Here is a 23,061-nt window from a genome sequence, read left to right as displayed (position 1 = left end):
GTCTTGATATCAGAAATTTCATTCCCCCTCCCCCATTTCCCCAGTGAAAAGCACCCTAACCGATCGAATTATGCGCTCCTTCGAGGAGAAAAACATTTTCTCTTCTCCCAACAAACCCCGTTCGTCACTTAACAGAACGTCCAAAGGGGCACGTTTTCAAAAATCTTAAATATTTTTAATTCATTTAACGGCAGCAGCAGTCATAAACCCTTGACGGTTTTTTTTTTGCTTCAAATAATAATGACGGGCAGTGTTCGTCTTTCGGATATCCTACTTACGTGCTCTTCTGAGGTGTTCCGAATTCGGTTTGTGCATATATTACCATAATATGTTTACTACAACGCGTAACAGAGAGAATTCTACTGAAATATTAACGATCCCGCCGCGGCCGCTTCTCACGGTATTGATGTTGGCCTTTAAATAAATTGATAAAGCGGCGGTTCCATTGTGTTATGGCCTATGTTCGCATTTGTCATCGTATGTGTTTTCGGAATAAGGTTTTGTGACACGTAATGATGGCCCCCTCCCCTCATATCGCCCCTTTCGCCTTTTGCCCACATCGATTATTGTATTTTTCCGTAGGCGCGTGTTCGCGTGTGCACATCACTTACTGGGCTTGGTACCTATACTGTACAAAACCAAAAAAAAAAAACAAAAACACCTCCCTAATAAAAAGGCGACAAGATAAATGCGAGGACGTGTACGGGAAATCACGATATTTCTTGCCGCCGCCGCCCAGTAATCGGGGTCACTTCTGAACACACCTTGGCCGGAAAAGTAACATCAACAGTGGTGGTGATGCTCACCCCTGAACCCTCTCCGCCGTTTAGGTTCACTGGGTTTTCTCATTTTAGTAGTAACGTGATGCTTCAGATGCTTTTTCGTCGGATATTTCATACACTGTTTGTGTTATGCGAAAAAGATAAATCTTCATCTTCGATATATGTTGCTATAAAATCGATTTTATAGACCTATTTTCCAGCAACAATCAATCTGCTCTCATTACTGCGCAGTTGTAAACGAGTAGGCACTTGCCGTATATATTATCAGAACTCTGCAAATACATTTCTCTCAAGTGGACAAAACAATTACACCGTGTTATCGGCCATTAATTAATATCAAATTCTAACTTTAATACACTAATTTCAAGAACCAATCGTGTCCAATTCGTTAAGTCAATAATAACATTTTGATATTTAGCTCAAACATCTTATTAATTTACGTAATGGTAACGGATTCGAGAAAATGGAACAACAAAAATTATACAATTTCTATTATTTTTGTTAATACTGAAATTATATAATATGTTTTTGATTGGGCTTTCGAACAACGAACAACATATTATACAAGTATACGATAACGAGTAGCAAATATTATGCAACAATAATGAGCGCCAAAGGAGGACGGTTAAACGCTGAAGCGAATACTACGCTGCTCTTGTTATATTTTCGCCCTCCCGGCTCTCTTCTAAAGGTCGGGGCGGCCCCGTACACTAGGATGTGTATGGAAAACAGACGGGCTCACAAGTAGCGTTGAAAAAAAAAACAAACAAATAATAAGCCGTGTCTTCGTTTTACCGGGTCAGCGTACCGGAATAATGTAACTTTTCCTAGACCTGCAAATCCTTTTGGGCGTGCTCTTGACGTTTGACGTATCGATGTAGGTAAACGCGCGATTTTCTTTTCTGTATATAAAAATAATAATAGTGCACGTTGGCCAAAGAAAATATAATAATAATGCAAAAATAAACGCACATAGCGAAATATCGTAACATAACACTATCACGCCTCGGATGAATGCCTTTGCCGCTTATGTTTGAAAATCGTCGTCGAAACGATTTTCCACCCCTTCCGGGGCGCAATCGCCCCTTGTTTGACGATCATACGGTTTAGCGGAGCGTACATAATTTACCCTTTTTTCTTTCCATTTATTTATTTATATATACACGTATTACGGTTCTTAGCTTGTTCTTTTCGTCGTCGTCTTACCATCTTTCCTCCTTCCCCCCACCCTGCCGTGTCCCTTTTTGACTCGAGTTAGCCGGCGGCGGCAACTGCTTTTCCCAAGGTCTACAAAGACAACAGCTATAGTATTGACGGCACCTTTGATTGCGAAATTGGCAAGCGTGTTAACGTCGTTGGATTTACACGGGTTAAGTCGGTGACTGAGTGCATGCCACACACCTGGTCCGTCTGTAGGCGGTGAGGCAAACGAGCCGTCTAAATTGTTTTTCTCCTGACCCCCCCCCCTTATCCCTTGTTTCGTTGCCGCGCCTTACCCTTTTAACTACTGCCTTGGCGTAAGTTGGACCAGATGCAAAAAAAATTCGGTCATTAAATTCATCATTGGTACCCTTAGATCAATTTAAGAGAGCTGAAGTGTTATAACTAAGCCCATTTTAAAAAAAAAATCCTAATTTACTTTTACTCTTGTGCAGCAAACGACAAATCAACTTATTTAAGTATCCAGAATCAAACTAAAGCAGTGACGTTGGCGCAACTAGAGAGGGAGGTGGTAGAGTAGTTCAATTCCTTCTAAAGTCGTTTAGGTTCTTAAAAAATACTCGCAATCAATGGGGGTATATTTTCAAGTGAAATTATCAATTTTAACCGTAATTCTGAGTTGCACCAACGGGAAGGGGACGACGGCAATTTGGCTTTTAAACTTTTAACAACAACTGTGTGTAACATACCGAGATTGATTTAGGCTCTTGATTAGCATATCGTGTCGGGGGCCGACGGTAAAGCGTGGGTTTGCCCTAGGTAAGATGACTTTCACTCAGGCTGTGGTGTCAGGTGGGTTTCCGGCGCTTGTCACCGTGCGAAACGCGGTTATGACAGACCGAAAACACGGGCACATTAATGGAATTGCATTTCTACCAAGACCGAGTGATATTCTTAAGCGTTTCTCTCCGATATATGTTAATATAGATTTTGCCGGCGTTCGACAGTCGGCAGCGCCCGTGAGAGAGAGTAGCAGTAGGCAGTAGGATAACGGGGAACGGATATAAAGTTCAATTTGCTTAATGCGCGCATTTTAAAGTCCCGAGACGACTGGAGACGGTGGCGGGCGGACGTATGACGTCGCGTAACCGCCAGATGACAACCAACGACAGTTAAGAGAGGGGAAGAGGAAAAAGGGAGACCCGTGGGAAGACTTTTAACAATAATCATAATAGTAATAATATGTATTATGCTACAAGCCAGAAAATGAACGCGACAACGATCGTTGAGAGAAGCCCCGCGCATTTTCCCTCCGTGCACAAGACTGCCGAGTACTAATTATCAAGTGTACACACACCTAATGCTTGTGTCTATTATTAATCGTCCGAATAGGAGGAGGCGGTTGCCGGTAAAACGACAACCCTCATGCTTCTGAGAAGTTTTGGCCGCTTTGAGCACAATGGGAAACCGCGACACGTATGGCTGCCTGCCTGCCTGCCGCCGGGGCCTCCGACAACAATGGTGGTATATCGTTTGTCGTCCAGACGCTAATTTACGAATATAGGTATGTCACAAAACAACGAGCAATCAACATAAAAGACACGGACCACAGCTTAGGCACTAAATGATTATCATACAGTCGTCGGTGCAGCCAAATGTGTAGCCTGCGTTCGAAACGCGCAACAGACATTTTCTGTCCGGTTAACCGACCGGTTAAAACGGATAACATCTCGGGTTCATCAAAAGTTCCACTTGCTGCCTTTTGTTCGGAAATGCCGGAAATACTTGTTGACAAATATCGTTTCTCCGACAAAGTTCCAAAAACACTCCGGACTTATCGTCTTGAAGTCCACCGTGTGTTAACTGTTGTTGTTGAAACTTTGCGCTAGAAGAATTGACAACAAAATCGTCCGTCTTATCTTTGTAATTTTGAGTATTCGCCTCGACACAATGGCCGAAAACGATTGCCGATATCGACTCCATTGTACTAAAATATAATGTTGTGTCACGACTCGACTGGGACGATTCGTTCGTTTTATCCAAAGTATCAATCAAGATTTCTCTCTATCGATTCAGTAGAACGAATTGCACTGCGGCAGTCCATTCTTAATAGCCAATATATATGCATATAACAGTAGCGATACTAGAGTGTTGCTTAATGAGAAAAGAATTTCGTTTACAATGTCCGTTTTCGATAGGGCTTTATGTCAAAGCGGGACAGCAGGGTTGCTCGTTAAGGATTTGCCGGCTAGAACGGCACCAGGACTCTACCTCGAGAAAGAGGGGGAGAAACGAACAAATAATAATCGAATATTTTTTAATAATAACAATAGCGGTGGTTCGGGCGGCGCTCGTTAACGGCCGTTGTTTGTTTTGAATACGCAGAGGAAGAAAAAAGAGATCTGCGGTGAATTCGATTTGCAGCGTGTGTATATATTATCAGTTGTAAGAAAGGCGACAAAAAAAAAAAAAAACAACGCTCGCGTTAAACCAAATGACGTTTTGCACGTCATTACGCGTTTCCAGCACTTGGGGAAATAGTTTCCGACAACCGTGGTTGTTGTTGTGTAAGTACTGTGCAGTAGTTGTTGTTAGTTGCGTATAGACCGCTTAAAGACGGACACAAAAAAATACATGCGAGTATAGTTGAGTGACGACGTGTTATAATATAGCAGAGAGAGAAAAAAATATATACAACTATCGCCGCCGTTTGCAAAGTTCAACCGGGGCTCGTGTCTTTTGTTTGGATTTTTATGCCCCCCTTCACCCCCGCGAAAGTTTCAAAATCGTTTTACGGTGGTGATGATGGTGGTGCACTTATTGTGTGGGGAAACGGATCGGTCAAATTAACCTTTCCTATCGTCCCCGAACCGCGCAAATTCAATTTGGTATAATTTCTAAGGTCTTCGGCCTCCCCCCATCACTCTCTCTGTGTATTCTTCATCATAATATCTACTGTTTGTCCGGAGGGCAAACGACCTGGACAATATGTACACACACACACACACACACAGAGCGAACCGTGTGTCGTGGGCGGATGAAAAAAGTTTTACAGATGGACGACAGGGGAAGAAAAGGATAGTTTTCAATTTTACGGTTTATACAATGGAGATCGTTTTTCGCGCCGCAGGCTATTTTCGTTCACTGGTCGCCGCCATTTATGCCGACTCCTCGTTGTACTTTTGTGGCGGTATACTGTAGTGGACATTGCCTCTGCTCCACCGCTGCTGCTATTGTTGTAAGAAAAAAAAATAATAACAAAAAAAAAAAGTACCCAACGCTGAAGACTCTTCTGGTGCCGAAATTCCTTAGCGTCGAATTCCATAGGGGGCGCCCTTTTGTGCGCGCTAAGTGGAGTGGTGTTTTCCCATCGTCGTTTAGTCCTGGCAATTGGGAAATTTGTCAGCCCTTCGGTTTCCGGAAATCCTCGGGACGACCGTCACGACCACGACCATTATTCGCCGTGGCTTTTCTTGCGGTCCATTGGGTTTTCTTATGTACACTTTGCCCGGTCGCCGTGTCCTTGCAGCAGTATAATACCGTCGTCCGAGGTTTACGACGGGGTTTCGTTTACAACGCACTGTAATATATCCCCTGTGTGTGTGCGGACATGTATTTTTTTATCCGCTTTTGGGAATACAAAAAAAAAACCTAGGAAGGTACATAAAACATTGAAATACAACACTCCCGCCCGCCGCGTTCGTTTACAACACATACGCGCCTTTGATGCAAAGATACTGTTACACATGACACATGTCATGAAAAAAGGTTTTTAAAGGTCACTTTTGTTTTTTTTTCTACAGACAAAACACGTTATTTTCGTTTTAACTATCCCGGTTAACAAACTCGAGTTATAGAAAAGTTATCCCGGAAATCACGGCCAAACATAAATCTGACCAAACGTTATTGACATTTATTCATGTTACACTGTCGTTTGGACATTATACCCGCCGGTAATACGTTAATATATTCACCTAGACTTGTTTGAGCTGCGTATACACTATACAGAAACCTCGGCGAGCAGTGTATCCCTGTAACACAAACACACATACCCCCCCCCCCTCATAGGAACCGAGTTGGAGTCAATTCCCTGTTTATGCCCGACGACCAGGCACCGGGCCTTTCCCCCTTCCGCCTCGTTGCTATTGAATTCGAGGCGTTTTGTTATGACGTGGTGTATTACAATAATATAATGTTGTTTGCACCTTAGCTTTGCGGTATAGCGGTGGTGATATATAACGTATTTGTTCGCCATCATCGTCTTGTTCGACGTACGCACAACCGAGAGCTGGGTTAATTAATTTTTTTCCCTATTAATTTCAAACCGAAAGGAGGGTCGTTTCCTATAATGCGTCGCCCGGGTAACGGCTGTTTGAGATTCGATTGCAATAATATTATATTAATATTATTTATGTATCTATATAATACCATGTTGCAGGTTTTCATTGTCTCCGCACGCTCTCGCTCGTGCTCTCCGCCTTGTAGATATATACCCCTGCCCCCGCTTCCTCCTCCTGGAAGTGACTTTGTGCTTAGGGCCGGAGGGCGAGTGGCAACATCCCTAATTGTGTTTGACGTAATTAATGTGCGCACGAAAGGTATGCAAACAAAACTAACCCTCAGGGCGGCCGTCGAACCGAGAGTCATACACGGGAAATATAATTAAATATTACACGAGCAGCAAATGTGGTGGTGGTGCTAGGAGAGACCACAAAAGCTCTGCCGCAAGCTACTGTTATCATAGCCACGTTTATCTACATGATGTGCACGTATAAATAAATAATTTCAACATCTCACATACGAGATGTGCTGCTCGGTAGAATCACAGTATTAGGCAATTTATTATTTTTTTTTAACAAATATATTTCATCGTTTAAATTTGACAACGGCGGTTTCGATAACTTCCTTAGGACAGAATGAGATAGGTACCGTCGTGGTTGTCCACTAACTTGTTTGACCTGTTTGGCCGCTAGTTAAGAATCGAATTCGATCATATGTGTAATGTAAATGTGTAAATGTACATTAATTTATATTCAAGCACCACGTTAATACAAACTTTAATTGTTTGACGGTAAAATATCTACCCTCGGTATGTGTTTTAACGCGATCGAAAGCCTCACCGTGTCGACTACTCAAAAGTTTTTACCATTAGACTTCTTCGAGTTGCAAGTCCCCTAAGTGTCATTTAGGACTCGATCGACGTAAACCTATCAATTAATTAGGTGTCTCTCTAGACACCGCAAGAATTGTAGCAACTTTGTAAAGTTCCCGTATCTTTCAACCTTTTAAATCTAACCTATCATTATATATAGAACTCAATCGGCAGTACTCCGAACATAGACCACACACCGAGAAATTACAGGTTTTAGTATCGTTTGTATACTGCAAAGAAATCAATATCTTGTGGGCTACTTACTAATTAAGTTGTTCGGTAGGTCGATTGTACATCCACTCTTTAGTATAATAACACGTGCTAACACGTTGGCCTGTTAACAGTTTTTAGTAGAATAGATGTGTACATAATTGATAATCAAAAACAATGTTGAAACGATGGTTCATAGAGGGTGGGCGAGTGTCCGACGTACATTATATATATATATATATATATATATATATATAATAACGCCGTGTGTCTGTTGAAAAGTATTACACCTGTTATGTTTTGACAGGAGCTGTTACCGGACTGCGTGTAAAACAACCTCTCTGTTAAACATATAGTAATAAAACAACCATAGGCCTCGTTAGATATGTATGATTATTATTAATTAAAAACCCGCTATTCTTCGGTGGTTTCCCAAAGTTCAACATTTTTGAAACTCAACCGATGTCCTCTAATATCGCTTACCGCCAAAAAAACTGTTCCCAAATTTTTCTGTTAGACGATTCTAGTACCGATTTGCGTTTTTCTACTAGATTGGGTCGACTCGGTTAATACGTTCGATTGGACATCAATTTCACCATAGTTGATTAGCCGTTAATTTATATTCGTGCTCATTTAGTTGACACATTAAGTACGATATTGAAACGCACAAATAATATAATAATAAAAACGGTTACATAGAACTGTGCCGTTAAAAAAAATAAATAATAATAACCGATGACAATATTATATTATCGAACGGTTCGTTTATTATTAACAGCAACAAAGGGGGAGCCGTCTGGACAGGACCTGTCAAAAGTTGACTTTGATTTTTTTTTTTTAACAAAAATTATGCGTGTGTATGTGTTTGTTTGTTAAAAACGTTTTCGTGTCACGTCGGCGATGACAATGTTCTGAAAAATACACTTCCATTGTTGTTTGGACTCGGCGACGGGGGTGGCACGTAAATTACAGGGTTGCGACGCTTTTGGCTTCTATGAAATATTTATCGTTCGATTAAGGGGGTGGCTTTCTTTTCCTCTGCTGTGTACACAAACACACACACACCCTGTTAATGATTATTATTATTGTTATTGCTATTTGGCTTTCACTTTGGGCAGGCCGCACGCAACAGGGAGCTGTGTGAAGCGAACAATATTATGTATACAATATCATCAACAAGTACGGGGCACCGTCGATCGATCCGAGTTGGCAACAGTTTGTCGATTGTTGCTTTGAACTTTTTGTGACTGTTGCCATCCTTAAGTGTTTGCGACCGCCGGCACGATTGCTCAATTTTTGCACCCTTTTATTATTTTTTGTAAAAAACATCCGTGTATAGTAATAGTATATAAGTGTGTATACACTGAAACGGCGTGTTCGACGGCCAGACGGAATCCTTGAACCGTGTTCTTGGAGCCTATCCGTTTTCCCCCTTGGGTCAAAACAATCTTCCTCTCTCTCCAAACGATACGGTCTTAAAACGGTGTTCGGATGTTTTCCAGAAAACATACTATATAGGTAGAATAGCAAAATGACCCTACGGCCACCGTCATCACCCTGCCCTCATTCGTCGATGGGGGGGGTTGGAAGTTAGGGGTCGTGTACTTACCCGGGTCACGATCCTCGCGTCAATCCGTCGCCGGTCACGCGTGCTTAAACTTCGCCAAGGGGGCCGTCCGTCTGTGTGCTCTGTGGACAATAGTAGTTTTCGGGTGTTGTTGTTGTTGTTGTTTCTTGGCCGTAAAGTCACTTTGGGTACGCAGCATCGTCGTCGACGTGGTCGCCAGGTGTGTGCGATTAATATCGTTTGTAAAATATGTTGATATTGTGATGCCAGTCCCAATAAAGAAATCCGAGAAGAAAACGGTGTAAAACTCAACCAACTATGCCGAGAGATTCTGACGGTTTATTATATTATGTGCTTAGTTGAGGTGCAAAAAAATAATAAAAGAAACGTCCGGATAAAATATGATTGTTGGCCGAGAAGACCGTTCCGGCCTATTCGTTTTATAGATAAGATAAACGAAATCGAAACAAAATTTGTTTTATCTATGCCTTATCAATTTGATATAACGGCTAGTATTTTTTTTTGCCACCCCCACTGATGATGTCAAGTCTATTCGAGGTTTTGCTCCGGCCCAGAATATGCCCGAAGGGTAGTTTTTGAGTGTCAATTCGTCAAAGTGCCCAAGTGACTAAACGGTGTCGTTTGCCAAATGTTTGCTTATATTTTATTCCTTGAACCCCCCGTGTATTCGTCGTGTGTCGTTTATCTTATTTGCGGATGAAAAACTAAAAAATAATACACAACGTATTCATTTCGCTAAAATGTTTACAGAGAACGTTGTGTGAGAAAAATCGCAGTCGTCACAAAAACGAACGCCAACGAATATTTATTATACGAAACGTTTGTGAGTCGCGCATTGGGGTACATATTTTTTCATCGTTTTTTTATTTTGTCTGTTGGCAAAAAGTTTCACACATGTTACTATTTTTTATTTAATTAAACACTATTTTCTCGATTGCAAAAAACATTTGGCAAACGACACCGTTTAGTCACTTGGGCACTTTGACGAATTGTTGTTCTGAAATTGAATAGTACTACTTCGACAAGCCACATACAATGATGTTAATTGAAAATGCAATACCCTTAATACAATAACCATACTATAGATATTGTTTAGAAACAAAAATGCACACATCATATAATATAGTGTGTGTGTGTGTCTATTTTTATTAAGCTTAAACTGGTCTCAAAAAAAAAACCTAATATGATTTTAAAAAAAAAAAATGTATTTTTATTTTTCTCTCTATCATTGTTTTGAGACCACCGTTTCTTTTAACGCGCTACGCTTATTATGTCTTATATATTTTTCTATCTCTATTTTCATGTATAGGCAGGCATATTGTTATTGTATAGGTCTTTGGGTTTATTTTTTATACCACCGGATGTCTCAGCATACCTCCCTCCCCCTCCTCGGGATCAGTGGACGTGATGCGGAGCCTTCACATAACATCACACCACTGAATCAATTTTCTCCGGGGATAAGTCTGTCGAATGAAAACCATGTATCGAGAAAACGGGGCACTAAGGAGAAGAAGAGTCGGCGGCGGTGGAACCTACGACAGGCAGTGAGGATTTGTTAACAAATTGGAATTGGATTTTGTTCTCTCCAATATGTTATCCGCGGTCTCGTCGTTCTACGAAATCTGAGTGTAGTATAGGACTTGTAGTGAGATCGGTGGGGGAGTCTATATCACAATGATATTAACTAGACAACAGCCGTTTTTTGAATTTCGGCGGTTTTACCAATATCAGTATTGCCGAGGGTGTTATGTTATAATTTGAATTGCAAAAAAAAAAAATGAGGATTATCAATCAAGTCGGACCAGTGCTGAGAAGTCTTTTTATACCCAGCAATGACAAATAGATAATATGCTATCGGGTTGGTCGTATAATGCGAATTTTACATTGATTTCATTGATGCAATAACTAAGGTTGTCGTCGAGTAGTTGTGCTCCCCCCTTTTTTTAAATTAAATTCTTCCGTTACTAATAGTAGCGCCGGGCAGCACTTTGTATGGCCGTTAAATCCTGTAAAATTCTTATTTGGAAAATCTTTTTGGGTGAAAACTTTTCAACGGCTGCGCGCTAAAAAACTTTTTTTCCATTAAGCTTATCCGCCGTGCGGAGTCGGCTTAATCCGATGCTCGATCCCTTCTTGTTTTCGTTACTTGTTTTTCTTTTTTTTTTTAACTCTATGGTGAGCAATGGCCGCGGGAAAGGGTAGTTTTGTCAACGCGATTGTCTTTTGAATATTTGGAAAATATCGACTACATTCAGACGATATGATTTCGTCAGTTAGATAATGATGAAAATATTCATTAAAGTTTTGTACTCTAATTTAAATGTCTCACAAATTGTTCGATTCAATGACTTTATTTTCTATAATAACTATTTCTGTGTGAAACGTTGTATGTGTCTATTGTACATTGTCAGATAGTATTTTATCATTACAAATTAGTAGCTTTTTTTTTCCGAAGGAGGTCGCCGGCATTGCGGCAAGTGTCCACCATCGACCATAACGGTTATTGTCTTGGACAACAAATCAATTAATTTTATAATGATTAACGATCGTACGACACGAACGGGAAAACACAAAAGATACGCTTTTCAAATTAAGTTTATCGAATCGGAACAACCTTTTGCGCCGCGCGTTTAAAACGCAATCAATTATCCAACGTGTGTCAAATTTCCACTCGTTATGTGATCAGTATTATCGTCGTTTTACAGCCAAAATTAGACGTTTATTTATTATTTTCTCTTTTAGCGTTTTGTGTTGTAATAGAAGTCAAACGATTAAGATAAGTCACTATTTGTATCTTATCCGAGCTCAAGCAAAACGCTTGTAACTTGACTTGAACTCTACCGAAGTGTACTGTTTTTGGAAATTTCCAAACCTCCCAGTCTTTATTTTTGTCAGGCGGCGAATTTGTAATATAATATTTTCCAGTGAGAAATATCAATATAAAACCCGGCGGCGGCGGTACACGTGCAACCAACAATACGGCGTTTGATGGTCCGACGGAGGATGATAATACAAACTTTACACTCTAGGGTTGGTGCGCGAACGGAGAAGTGTGGGGGGAAGGGTTGGCGGCGGCAAGTGTTTGGCGAGATGATAAACGACTCGGCTTTTGTAGCAAATTTTTTTCTCCTTTTTTCTTCTCCTAAGACATCGTCGTCGTGACAAGGAGACGTAGGTGGCTGGCGGCGGGAGTTGTCCAAAAAAGTTTTGTCACCTTTTGTCAAAAAACATTGCACTTACGGACAATGGACGTCGCCGTGGTTGTGCTGGAGTCGGCGACGGTATACACCGGCAATCTGAATGTATAGAAAGTTTATGCGTGTAAAGGGTGGGATCGGCATGAAGACTATTTATCAAAAAAAAAACCATCCGGCGTACACGGTACGGAACGCATTAAATCGACTTTGCTTGGGGTTTTTTTTTGTGTTCGTTATGCTAGTTTCCCTCCCTCCCCTTTCGCTCGGATTCGACTACTGTGAAAAATAAAGTGAAAAAAATGATGCTAAAACCACCGCCGATCGTACTTGCCGTTGTGCGATCGAGAGGGGAGGAGAAACCTCGGCTTTCTTATACGCCTATATATAACACACAAGGCACCTGTTGTGTTCGTACGTTTTGGCGGCGGTGTAAGTACACTCTTGGGAGAAATATTTTCCCTAATAACTTTTCTGCGGAACAGAAGAAGAATATCAGAGACGAATGCCATGAGTTTTATTATGTTCGGATAAATAAATAAAACTGATCAAAAAAAAATAATAATCTCTTTTCGGTACCCGAATGACGAATTAAATTTTCGAAACGGATGTATTATACGACCAACGGTAATAGAAAAACCGGCTAACCACTAATTATTGTTGACCCCCCCCCCCCGGTTAAGTGTTTACCTATGATGTCGAGGGATTTACTAGGGTTTTTTTTTCGTTTCGTCGTAGAAAATTGATGCTTGTAACTTCGTTAAACAAACACCCTCCGAGTTATGGAATGTATATGTGGTGTCTTCTTCAGATACGCGTCTCTGGCAATCATTTTTTTGCTTTCCCGGCAAAGAAATCGAAATCGATTATAGCGCCCATGGACCTATGTGTAGGGTGAAAGTAGGTGTCGGTGTTTTTGTATTTGCCTGTGTATAGACTTTAAGCTAGAGATAAGCGAGACACGGCAGAGTGCCGACGAAATTGAATGGCGGTTGTGGCAAATGCAATATACGCATTTGAGCCAATCGTACAATTCTGTGGTTTGACGCTATAGAAGGCCGTCGTTTTATTCAATCGAATCTAGTTGAAGAACCATAAAAACGCATGTAGTGTGTGCCATATTTTTTACAAACACCACATCTTGTACAGTAACAGATCATAGATATGATCAGAAAGTTTTTACGCCTATTTATTTACTGGCACCAGAGTCGGTATGGCTTAGAAAAGACGACCTGCTGTCTTAAAAATCGGTCAGGCCTCTCGCAGAAGACATTTGAAAGGTTAGGTAGCAATTTTTATTTTGAAATTAAAACGTTAGTAAATTGGCTGGCGCCATAGTTTATGTTAAAAGTTAACCACTAAATTGACTTTTATTCCAAGTTAAAATATAGGAGAACACCGGTAAAGACATTAGGTACAGGTTTCATTTTATAAATTTACAATGGCAGTAAATATATTGAGAAAAAACAATTTGAAGTATATATATTGTAAGAAAGTAATCACATATGAATCTAAAATTCAATCAAATCCTAACCATAAATGTAATATTTGTTCAAGTACTACATCCGGACATATTATATCTCAATAAAGCGTTTGTGGGAGAAAGAAAACCGAACGGAGTCTGTTTAATACATATTTAAAATTGCGTTTCTTACTGTAATTTTGGGTAAACAATCAATGGGGGCATGTCATGTTGACATTTATATCAATCGTGTGCTTAGATATAGATACCGCTTTCGTCGTCTATACAATGGCCGTACGGGTTTTATATTTTTTCATTTCTTTAATGGGAAACCGAGTGGTTTGTTTAAGGAACGGTTGCAGCACTGTATGCGGGATATTTTATACAGAGGAAAACCACTTGGAAATAAAACGTCGTTGGCTATTTCATTTTTTTCTAAGCTAGTGTACACTAGCGGTGCGCTGCTTTTTTATGAAAACTTTTTTCTAGTCAACGATTCCTGGGTAGTAATCCAATGACGGTTGGAAATTTCGAAATTGTCTTCGCTGCGAAAACACACTGGGCAAAACCGAGTTAACTTAAATTACCCGGAGATTCGTCAGTGGAAACCCTCCCCACCCCCCTGTGACCGTCACCACATTGTCTTTGATGTGTAATATAATGTGCAACGAGTAAATAATTCCCTCGGGCGAGAGTCGTCCCGTTTACTTGTTTTCGCCCAACTAGATTCTGGTTGTGCGCCCCCCCCCCCCCACTGCTTACTAAGTATTATCATATTATACAAGTAATCGTTGTGCTTAATTCATTTTTCTGTGCTTAATTCATTTTTCTTTGTTTTTGTATTTGACAGGCTTTTCTGGAAATGGCGGACGAGACTTCGGCGTCGGCCATGGTGACGTACTTTACTACTTGCACTGCTCAGCTACGCGGACGAGCCGTCTTCATACAGTTCAGCAACCACAAGGAACTGAAAACCGACCAGACCCACAGTAACGCGGTAGGTCAATTAGAACTTTGTAATATTGCCCAGATCGATTCCCCCCCCCCCCCCAAACAACCCAAATGTATCAGGGAGCAGTTCTTGTAATACCAATTTAAAAATGACTTGTGTTCTACTTGTTATAATCAATATAAAGTATTAAAAAAATCATAAGTATTTTTTTAATACCATTATGATTTTTCATCGCGGTAACGGCGGCGGTTTTAATGAATTATTTAACTTACATTATCGGTTAGTTAATTACATTAATTAATTATTATTATTGCGAATAAAAACGCCTCTTTTCGCTGTGTAACGATACAAATTATCCTTAAGACGTAGGTGGCGACATAATGTATATTTTACAAGTAGATAATACGATTATTAAACAAAATTATTATTATTTTTTTATTATTATGTTCTTGCAAGCTATTACATTTATTGTTTGTTCGTCGCCACACCCTCCGGTTGTCTGCTTAGGGTTTGTTTTTTAACACCTACTATCGGTTTTGTGCTGAAAATCGAAAATCCGCAGACGAAGAAGGGAGCAAATAATAAAGCGGGTGAAAGATGAAATAACAATAGTTTTTTATTATTATTATATTTTTTTTTTCGAGTGCCGCGCAATAGTAAACCATCCATCAACAATAAACCCCTAACCTTCCTCCACCGTGTTCGGGTGTCTCTTTTTTTTATTTTGTATGTACATATGTGCTCGTGCACCTCATCTGCTTTGTGTTTGTTTTATTTTTCAATTTCTCGTCGTTTCCCTTATGCCATAAAACGCCACTAACAGTAGGTATGACGTATGCGACCGGATTGTGTGTGTGTAACAAATATATATATATATATATATATATAGATAAATAATTCAGCTCACTCGCTTGTCGTCGATGCATACGTGACAATTCAATTTTGAAAATCACACAACTTGTTCCGCTATTTTTTATTAACCCTCCGGCTGTTTTTTTAATGTTTCCCCGTGTGTCGCTTATACCAAAAACTATATACTCGTACGTCATCGGCAGACTTTTTTTGTAAAAGAGCTCTCAGAGTTTCGTTTTGCCCCCTTTGCGCTTATACAAATGTTAATAAATTAACGAGGGGGAAGGAGGGTTGATATAATTTCTTTTTGCTATAGCATTTTTCGATGAAAAAAAACTCATGCTGATAAAATTCTGATAGTGATTTGTATAAAGAGAAATAGGGGATTATCGTTACATATTTTCAATCGTTTTTAGCCGGTTTTCAAACAAATATGTGTACCCGGTAGGCCGTCTTGTATATTATTATGTGTTCATATGGGTCGATCAATAATATTATTAATTGTGAATCTATAACAACGGCCAAAACACGTCATGCCCCTAAACGATTGTTTACCTGTCAAAAATAAGTAGGCGTTTGTTTGCACTTTGGCAGCGGCTTGGTGGGTGTAAAAAAAACAATAATAAGTATAATAAGTACAAAAAATATCGTGAATAAAAAATTAACGACAGCGTACACCGGTGTTTGAGACCTGATAAATCACAAGGTCTATGCACACGGATAGCGGTCGTCGGCGATTCGGTTTTAAATGTGTAAGATTTAAATAATATGGTGAGTTTTGTTTTTCAAATCCGAATTTGTATGTTAACTGGCGCGACGGTGTTGAGGGGCTGGTGGTTTTTTTCTTTGTTTATTCTTTTTAATCCCTCCTCCTCCAAGCGTCTTAAACGAATTAATATTAATTGCCTTTTTCGTGTCCCAAAACTACAACTGTTGACGGTACGGCTTATATTTTAAACACGACCGTCGCGTCGTCTCACGCTAATTGGTCTCACGCTTATCGATCATCTCTGTTAGGCTGTTGTAGTTTTAATGTGCCATTTCACATACTTAGTGCCTGGCCGTCGATTCGGCTGTATCGGTTCAAACCAATCATCCGTGCATGGTACGGAATAATATTTTCGACATCACGGTAACACGATGGTAGCCATTGTTTATTCTTTGCTTCTTAGATATTGTGTATATCTATAGTACATGTGCGGTTGGTCGAAACGTGCGCTCTTCACGATCGAAAACGCACACAAAGGTCTTACGGAGAAAACCCGTCGAACAACAACAACAGCACTGTCGAACGTGGTCGGTATTGAATACAAGAAGACACGTTTGATGTTTTTTTTTAAAGAAGACCTGCATTAGTGCGTGTAGACGACGATAGATGGATAGATACATATTGTTTTCGGTATTACCCAAATATATGCTTATGATTTTCCGGTCGTGTAACGCAATTTTTCATAGACTCGGGTTAAAAGTTCATGGCGGTTCTCAGAGGAAACGAATATATCCCATAGACTAGGAGTTTCTACCTTCTTAGATTTTGAAGTGATCATTATGAAAATGGCTGAAATCAGAACGATGAAATATGGACGTAGGTGTTGTTGCCTGCAGAAAAAAATAAGATAGAAAATTGATTGGCATCGGTGCCTACGAACTTTGAACGGTCGCATACTTTATTCCTGTTTGCGTTGCGGTTTTTTTATTATTATTATTCTATAATATTCAAGACGGTACTTATTGTCGTATACAAATAACCGGTAGTAGTCTACTAGTGACGTCTGTTCGTGACGACGCGCTTTACCTATGGAATCGTTAAAAAGTATCATGCCGTTAACGCAGCCGGAAGCTTTGGTAGAGTAGACGGAAGAAAGGGGCAAATCAGGAGAAGCGAAAGAGAGGGATCGAGCACGATGACGGGGCAGTAACAACCATCAGCCGTAGCATAAGCAGAGTAGCTCGCTAAAAACTTTTAACGAGCTTATTACGAATTAAACCCTTTTTTTTATACTCGCCTTGTTCCTCTCTCATCCCCGCCATAGGTAGGCTTTCATATATTTTTTTTTAACATCCTCGTTCCCTCCGGAAAACCGTAGGGACCCTATGTAAAGGTTTACTAAACTACCACCAGACCAGTGTTGCATTTAATTTCTCGTTTGCTACTAACGCTCGGTCGTAGAATAAACATTGCCCTAGTCCGGTGTCACAGAGAGGAAGGGTTTTTTGTTTTTCGATTTGGTAAAACTACTAACTTCCCTCGGTAATAATGTTGTTCGTCTATATTATGATTTTAGACTTCGCCGTTGGTCATCTATTTGCGTTATGCCAACGGCACGAGATGGTTCGTTAGATTACCGGCTACCGTTTGATCGATGCCCTCCCCTCAATGTGTCTCTCTCTCTCTCCCCCTCCTCTTACCTAAGGTTACCGATACTTATCGTCGAATTCCCGCGGTTTCCGCAACGCCAAACGGTGGTGTGTGCACATCGTAAATCTTGGCCCAGCGATATTAAACGGCCTCCTCTCCCTCCGACAAAGGGTTGTACATGCGTGGCTATTTGTTATTTATTATAACATAGTATATATAATAGGTATATCGGATGATTCCTACAATAATTATTGTACACCGAACGTGTCCCATATTATCTCAATTCGTTTTTAATTTTTCGTCGACCTACGTAAATCAACCGCAGTAGAGCGAACAATGTTTCAGGACAACAAGCGCACACATCCCCCAACAATTCAGCGTAGTAGAGATAACACAATGATTTGGGACGTGCCACAAATTTGGTCTAGCCAATGAGTGTCGTATAGATCAAAAAGAAATAATGTAACAGTTGAGATATAATATTACAACATAGTTTTGTTGAGCTTGGTAGTAATATGAACTACCTCAATAGCATTTTGTGTTATTCAATTAACGTCCCTTGAACTCCAAGCGACAGGTCGGACGCCATACAGCAAGTGCATTTTTTTTTTTCGTTTGTAATTGTAGTACATCAATCGTTTTTTATAAATATAAATTATTCTTGTCTGTGCAAACGTTGTTAAGCTTTGCTGCTGACAACAAGTTTGTATTTTGTATAGCCGACAGATCCAGTATGTGTACATACGAACGAGAAGAGCTCAGTGCTTTCAAGTTGGCTCTTGTTTTACTACCTAGTTTACCTTTATGTGCGGAGCTTTTAATGAAGAGCCGGTGTAACCCGAAACAAAACGGTTAATCGCATGACACGTTCGTATGAAGTGCTTTTAAATGGAGAGCAAAAAAAAAAAAAAGGTTTATTACCACACGTTGTTGTTTTGTAACTTATAACGTTGTTGTCGTCCCTTTCCCAAAGGATACACAATATACCTAACTATCTAATTATGTTTTGCTGCACTCACTCTGTGTCGCCATCGTTTGTGTGTCGTCGTCGACGTCTGCCCAACTGCCGAGTGGATGCAAACGGTTCGTTTGACATTTACTGTGCGCGCAACGATGCTTCTGTTTTTTAATTTCTTACCGTCTCAAGACTTAAAACAAACACTCGACTTACGGATTTAGACTGCACAAACCGGCGTCTTCATGAAGGAGTTTACTACCTCGGAATCTTTCACACTTCGGTCTAATTTGTCCGGAAAATTTATTTTTTAGGCGATTCAAAAAAACCGTTGCGTTAGGTTGTCTTTGTAATACCGTTTGTTGGCGTTCATTGCCATAATTAACAGCAATGATGACATGGTGTGCGTCACCTCCGGTAATTTGGACTGTTCGTTTTTTAGAAATAATTTCCAATGTAAAGTGTTAGGGATAAAAAAAAATGTAAAGCCGAGCATATGAAATCCAATTACTGCCAGTGTGCCGGTAATTGGGTTATAGCGTTATTATTATTAAACACGTGTGTGTGTACACTTCGTTAGCGTTGCAATCGTTGGGATGTAATACGATTAGGTATGTTATAATGTTATGATCTCGACGAAATTCGTTTTTGGAAAACGACCAACTTTCGCCTGCTAACCGATCGTGACGTCTTTGGAATTGTAATTGTTAAACGTCGTCGCTGTTATAATGAAATACGCAAAATTCACACGTCGGTCTTATACAGGCGCTGATTTTTGACAGGATTTTCTCGTGTCAACACTTCACCGGTAGAGACCTTCCTCCGTTGTATACACTCTGCGTGTGTGTGCTTTTCGTTGACGGACGTTCGTTTGCCCCGTCACTAAAACGGCGATGACGATTGTAAAAACGTGCCGGAAATTACCCAATAATCGTTCGTGTATTTATAGCGTATATAGGTGTATGGAACTACATATAATTCCGGGTCGGCCTGCCGATTTTCACCGTACAAATTCCACAGTTGGAAATCCAATAACCGTCGGGTTTACGGACAACCGTAAAACATTTACCTCGGTGTACGTTTTACATCATAAAATTGCCATAAATCCATATATATGTAGTATATTGTGTAATGGCTGATGCGGCAATAACGCGACACCACTACCGCCGCCGCCGGGGGGTTTCGTCTCGGATAAACGTTTATTTAATGGTGCGCCCTTCTTAAGGAAGCTTTAACTGCTTTATACACACACACATGTACGTACGTACATTCCTGTGCGTCGTCGCGTAACGACATTGTTGTTTTCCCGTTGGCTGTCAACCTACTCGTCGTCTAGTGTATAGTAGTGACCGGAGGGCGGGGAGAGGAGTGGAGGGGAAGGGTAACGCACGCCTGAAATGTATTTAAAACGACTTTTGTCTCACTTTCTTGTCGTGCTCCGACCGCACCACCACGTCCGGAAATTACTACAAAACCGCAGTAATAACATATGATTGCGTTTGATAATCACACCCACGTCGGATCCATGCGTGGAGGGGGGGGAGAAGGACTCTTTTGTCGACGGTGGTCTTTTTGTAAAACAAATTAGGAAAAAGAAAAACGGTATATCTCTCTTTGTTGTTGTCTCCCGGGTTGATGGATTGAAATAGAAAACTTCGGTGACAGCTTCGGTTTCCCTGCCGCCGCCGCCGTCGTTGATCTCTTTCCCTTAGGTTTTCTTCGGTATTTTTGTGCGTTTTTTTTTTTTGTTTATTCTTTCCGTTTGTCGCTGGAATTAATCTGTTTGAAGGGGGAAAATAGACATACGTTCCGGAAAAGGGACGGAAGCCGGAAACGGGACAGATACCTGTCAGGGAAGTTTGCGGACAATCGATAAAAACACACTGTGGAAACCCCAAAGCGGTGACAAAGTTTCGTAAACTTTGCGACCGATACCGAGTTAAAAACAACGGTGGACAGAAACAAAAAGTTGCCGACTTCTGCGAAATCAAACCTTTTAAATAATTTACCAACCCGATAGATTACTTTGTGGCAGCTCATTTGACAGCTTATCGTTCAGCTAAAATGGTTTTATGTGTACAATTTCTCTCCTTAACTTTGTTATTGAACATTTAAATTGATATTGATTCATTGCGGTTCTGTTTAAAAGTGTGTTAACCGCTTGGCCGATTTTGTTGATCGCCATCGAGAGGAAATATCGAAGAAATATTAAAACAGTTATCCGCAACGCCTTTTTTTACTTGGATATTCTTTAGACATTATTGAGTTTCAATGAACGTTTTTTTTTTTACCAATCACAATCTAAGAGTAGACGTACAACAAAGTAATATCCAACAGAACACGGTCGTATGTTCGTGTCTTTAGCGGTCAACTAGGAACGGTATGATTAGCCTTAAGAGCTTTTCGCTTACAAAAGGCTCCTGCCAATGTCCACACCGTTGGCGCTGTCGTTCTTGAGGTCTAATTATGATTTGTGTCCTACGGGGTTGGTGGTGGGCAATATTTCCACTTGCGAAACGTTTGTGTTCGCCTGCACGTGGGAAACGGTCACCGCAGGACACTACATCGTTATTCGAGTGTGTTTCTATGTGTGTGTTGATACGAACGATGCTTTCAAAAAGGGATTCGACGAGCATGTCGTTTGGATTAATAGTGACGTACCCGAGCGGACAAGTTGAGTAATTACACACGGGCGCGCGGCCGACGGTCGAGCACGCGAGAAAGGGCTCTCGCTTTTACAAATCCCCCATGTCCGCCGTGAGACGGTGGCAGAGCTGACTAATGGTTTGCCCTAACTGTTGCAGCAGCCGTACCGAATAAAACCAGACGTCGTTTACAAGTGCCATTTATTAACGTCCAGAAAGTACACACACTATACTAATACACGTTACTCGTTATGAGGTTTTTCCGACCGTCCTCCGCCGTGGTGGCGCGTTGCCTGTGATCCACACCGTCGTCATCGCTTTCAAATCCCGTATTGTTGTTGTCAACCGCCGCCCAATACACACATACATACACACATATTATATACACTGCAAAGCAGCAGACGAGAGGCGTCTTTCTAACGCCTTTTATCTTCTCCTACGCTACCGAGTTCTGCGAGACGAAGGGAATGTGATGACGGTCGAAGAACAACACCGGTAAGCCCCACACAGTCGCCGGTCCGAAATTAAAAAAAAACAACATACATTTGTATGACGCAAAAGCTTTACCTAGCTGACATATTTTGACGCCCATAAAATATTATATTCACCTACTACCCCTTCGGTATTGCATCAGCCAGCATCAGCACCATTTTCTCCTCGCTCGCTGTTGTCCCGTCACAGCACCGACGCCGCCATCGGTTATTATTAATGGACGTACTCCCTTTATAGTAATAATAATAATATATTAATAATACTCTCTACCTTTACCTTGCCTTACCTGCGTGCAGGTATTATACATAATGCAGAAAGCAAAATGGCAATCCTTTAACAACCACCGCCACAGCCGTTGTCAGCCATTCCCCCAACGGCAACACGGTCTGTCCATTTATCATAACGGTTTTTAATTTGGGTTTTCAGAACGCGTCGGCCCAAGCGGCTCTACAAGCAGCCCAGGCGTTGGCCGGTCAAAGCGACGTGCAAGGAGGTCCGAACACCGTCTTACGGGTCATCGTCGAACATATGGTATTCCCGATCAGCTTAGACGTCCTGTACGAGGTAAGTGCCGTCAAGTATACTAATAGGACGCTTTCATGGTCCGGAAGAGAGATATGCTTAGTTAGTTGACAACAGGTATCGAGTAAATAAAATAATGATCTAAATAAGTTCAAAAAACAGTAAGGCGTCAAAAGACTACAAACTATTACGGACGAATTAGTTGTTTTCTTATAAAAATCGACGTCTAGATTCTTTGCCCTGTAATTTTGTCTTTACAAAGATGACAGGTGGTTAGACCTGCGCTTTTTTTTTTGCCTGTGACACGTATAAGACTTTAAGAAGCAGATCACTTTACGCTTTCCGTTCTGCAACGATGAACAAGCGACCTATGTCAAACATGTGGTGTTTCCATTATTCAACGTCCAAACCGAGAGGTGGACGTTTTGAAGAAAAAAAATTACTGTCGTTTAGTGATCTCTCGGGTCAACAGTATAAAGAAACACATTTTCCGGCAGTGGTAAAACGACAGGGATGGGAGGAACCTTTGACGTTTCTTTTATTTTTCTATGCCAGTTTTAAATGAACACAATTGCCCGTTACAATTTAAATTCCACGCAAACGTCTTTAAGGACGTTTGAAGAGTAGTAAGCGTCTGTCAAGCCGAGCTAAATGAGAGAGATGTGTTCTTTCTTATATATTGTAGAGATAGCTAAAGATTGCTCCCTTGTAAGTGCGCACAAGTAGGCTTTGCCC

The 23,061-nt window shown here is 40.8% G+C and overlaps 1 protein-coding gene across 7 annotated transcripts in view; it reads left to right on the top strand.

The window, feature by feature from the left end:
* Window positions 1–23,061, top strand: part of LOC126843804 (polypyrimidine tract-binding protein 1) — a 158,859-nt gene that overhangs the window by 113,338 nt on the left and 22,460 nt on the right. For all 7 annotated transcript variants that reach the window (XM_050581593.1, XM_050581595.1, XM_050581591.1 and 4 more), the window contains 2 exons: window positions 14,400–14,546; window positions 22,231–22,368. In XM_050581593.1, the coding sequence (XP_050437550.1) occupies window positions 14,400–14,546; window positions 22,231–22,368 (285 nt within the window). The remainder of the gene's footprint in view (window positions 1–14,399; window positions 14,547–22,230; window positions 22,369–23,061) is intronic.

This window comes from Adelges cooleyi, unplaced genomic scaffold (assembly GCF_023614345.1).
Source record: "Adelges cooleyi isolate 19-005CV unplaced genomic scaffold, UGA_ACOO_1.1 ACOO_flye_CR_arks_rails_tigmint_CR_PRNA_574, whole genome shotgun sequence".
Lineage (NCBI taxonomy): Eukaryota > Metazoa > Arthropoda > Insecta > Hemiptera > Adelgidae > Adelges > Adelges cooleyi.
This window is presented reverse-complemented; position numbering and strand designations above follow the sequence as displayed.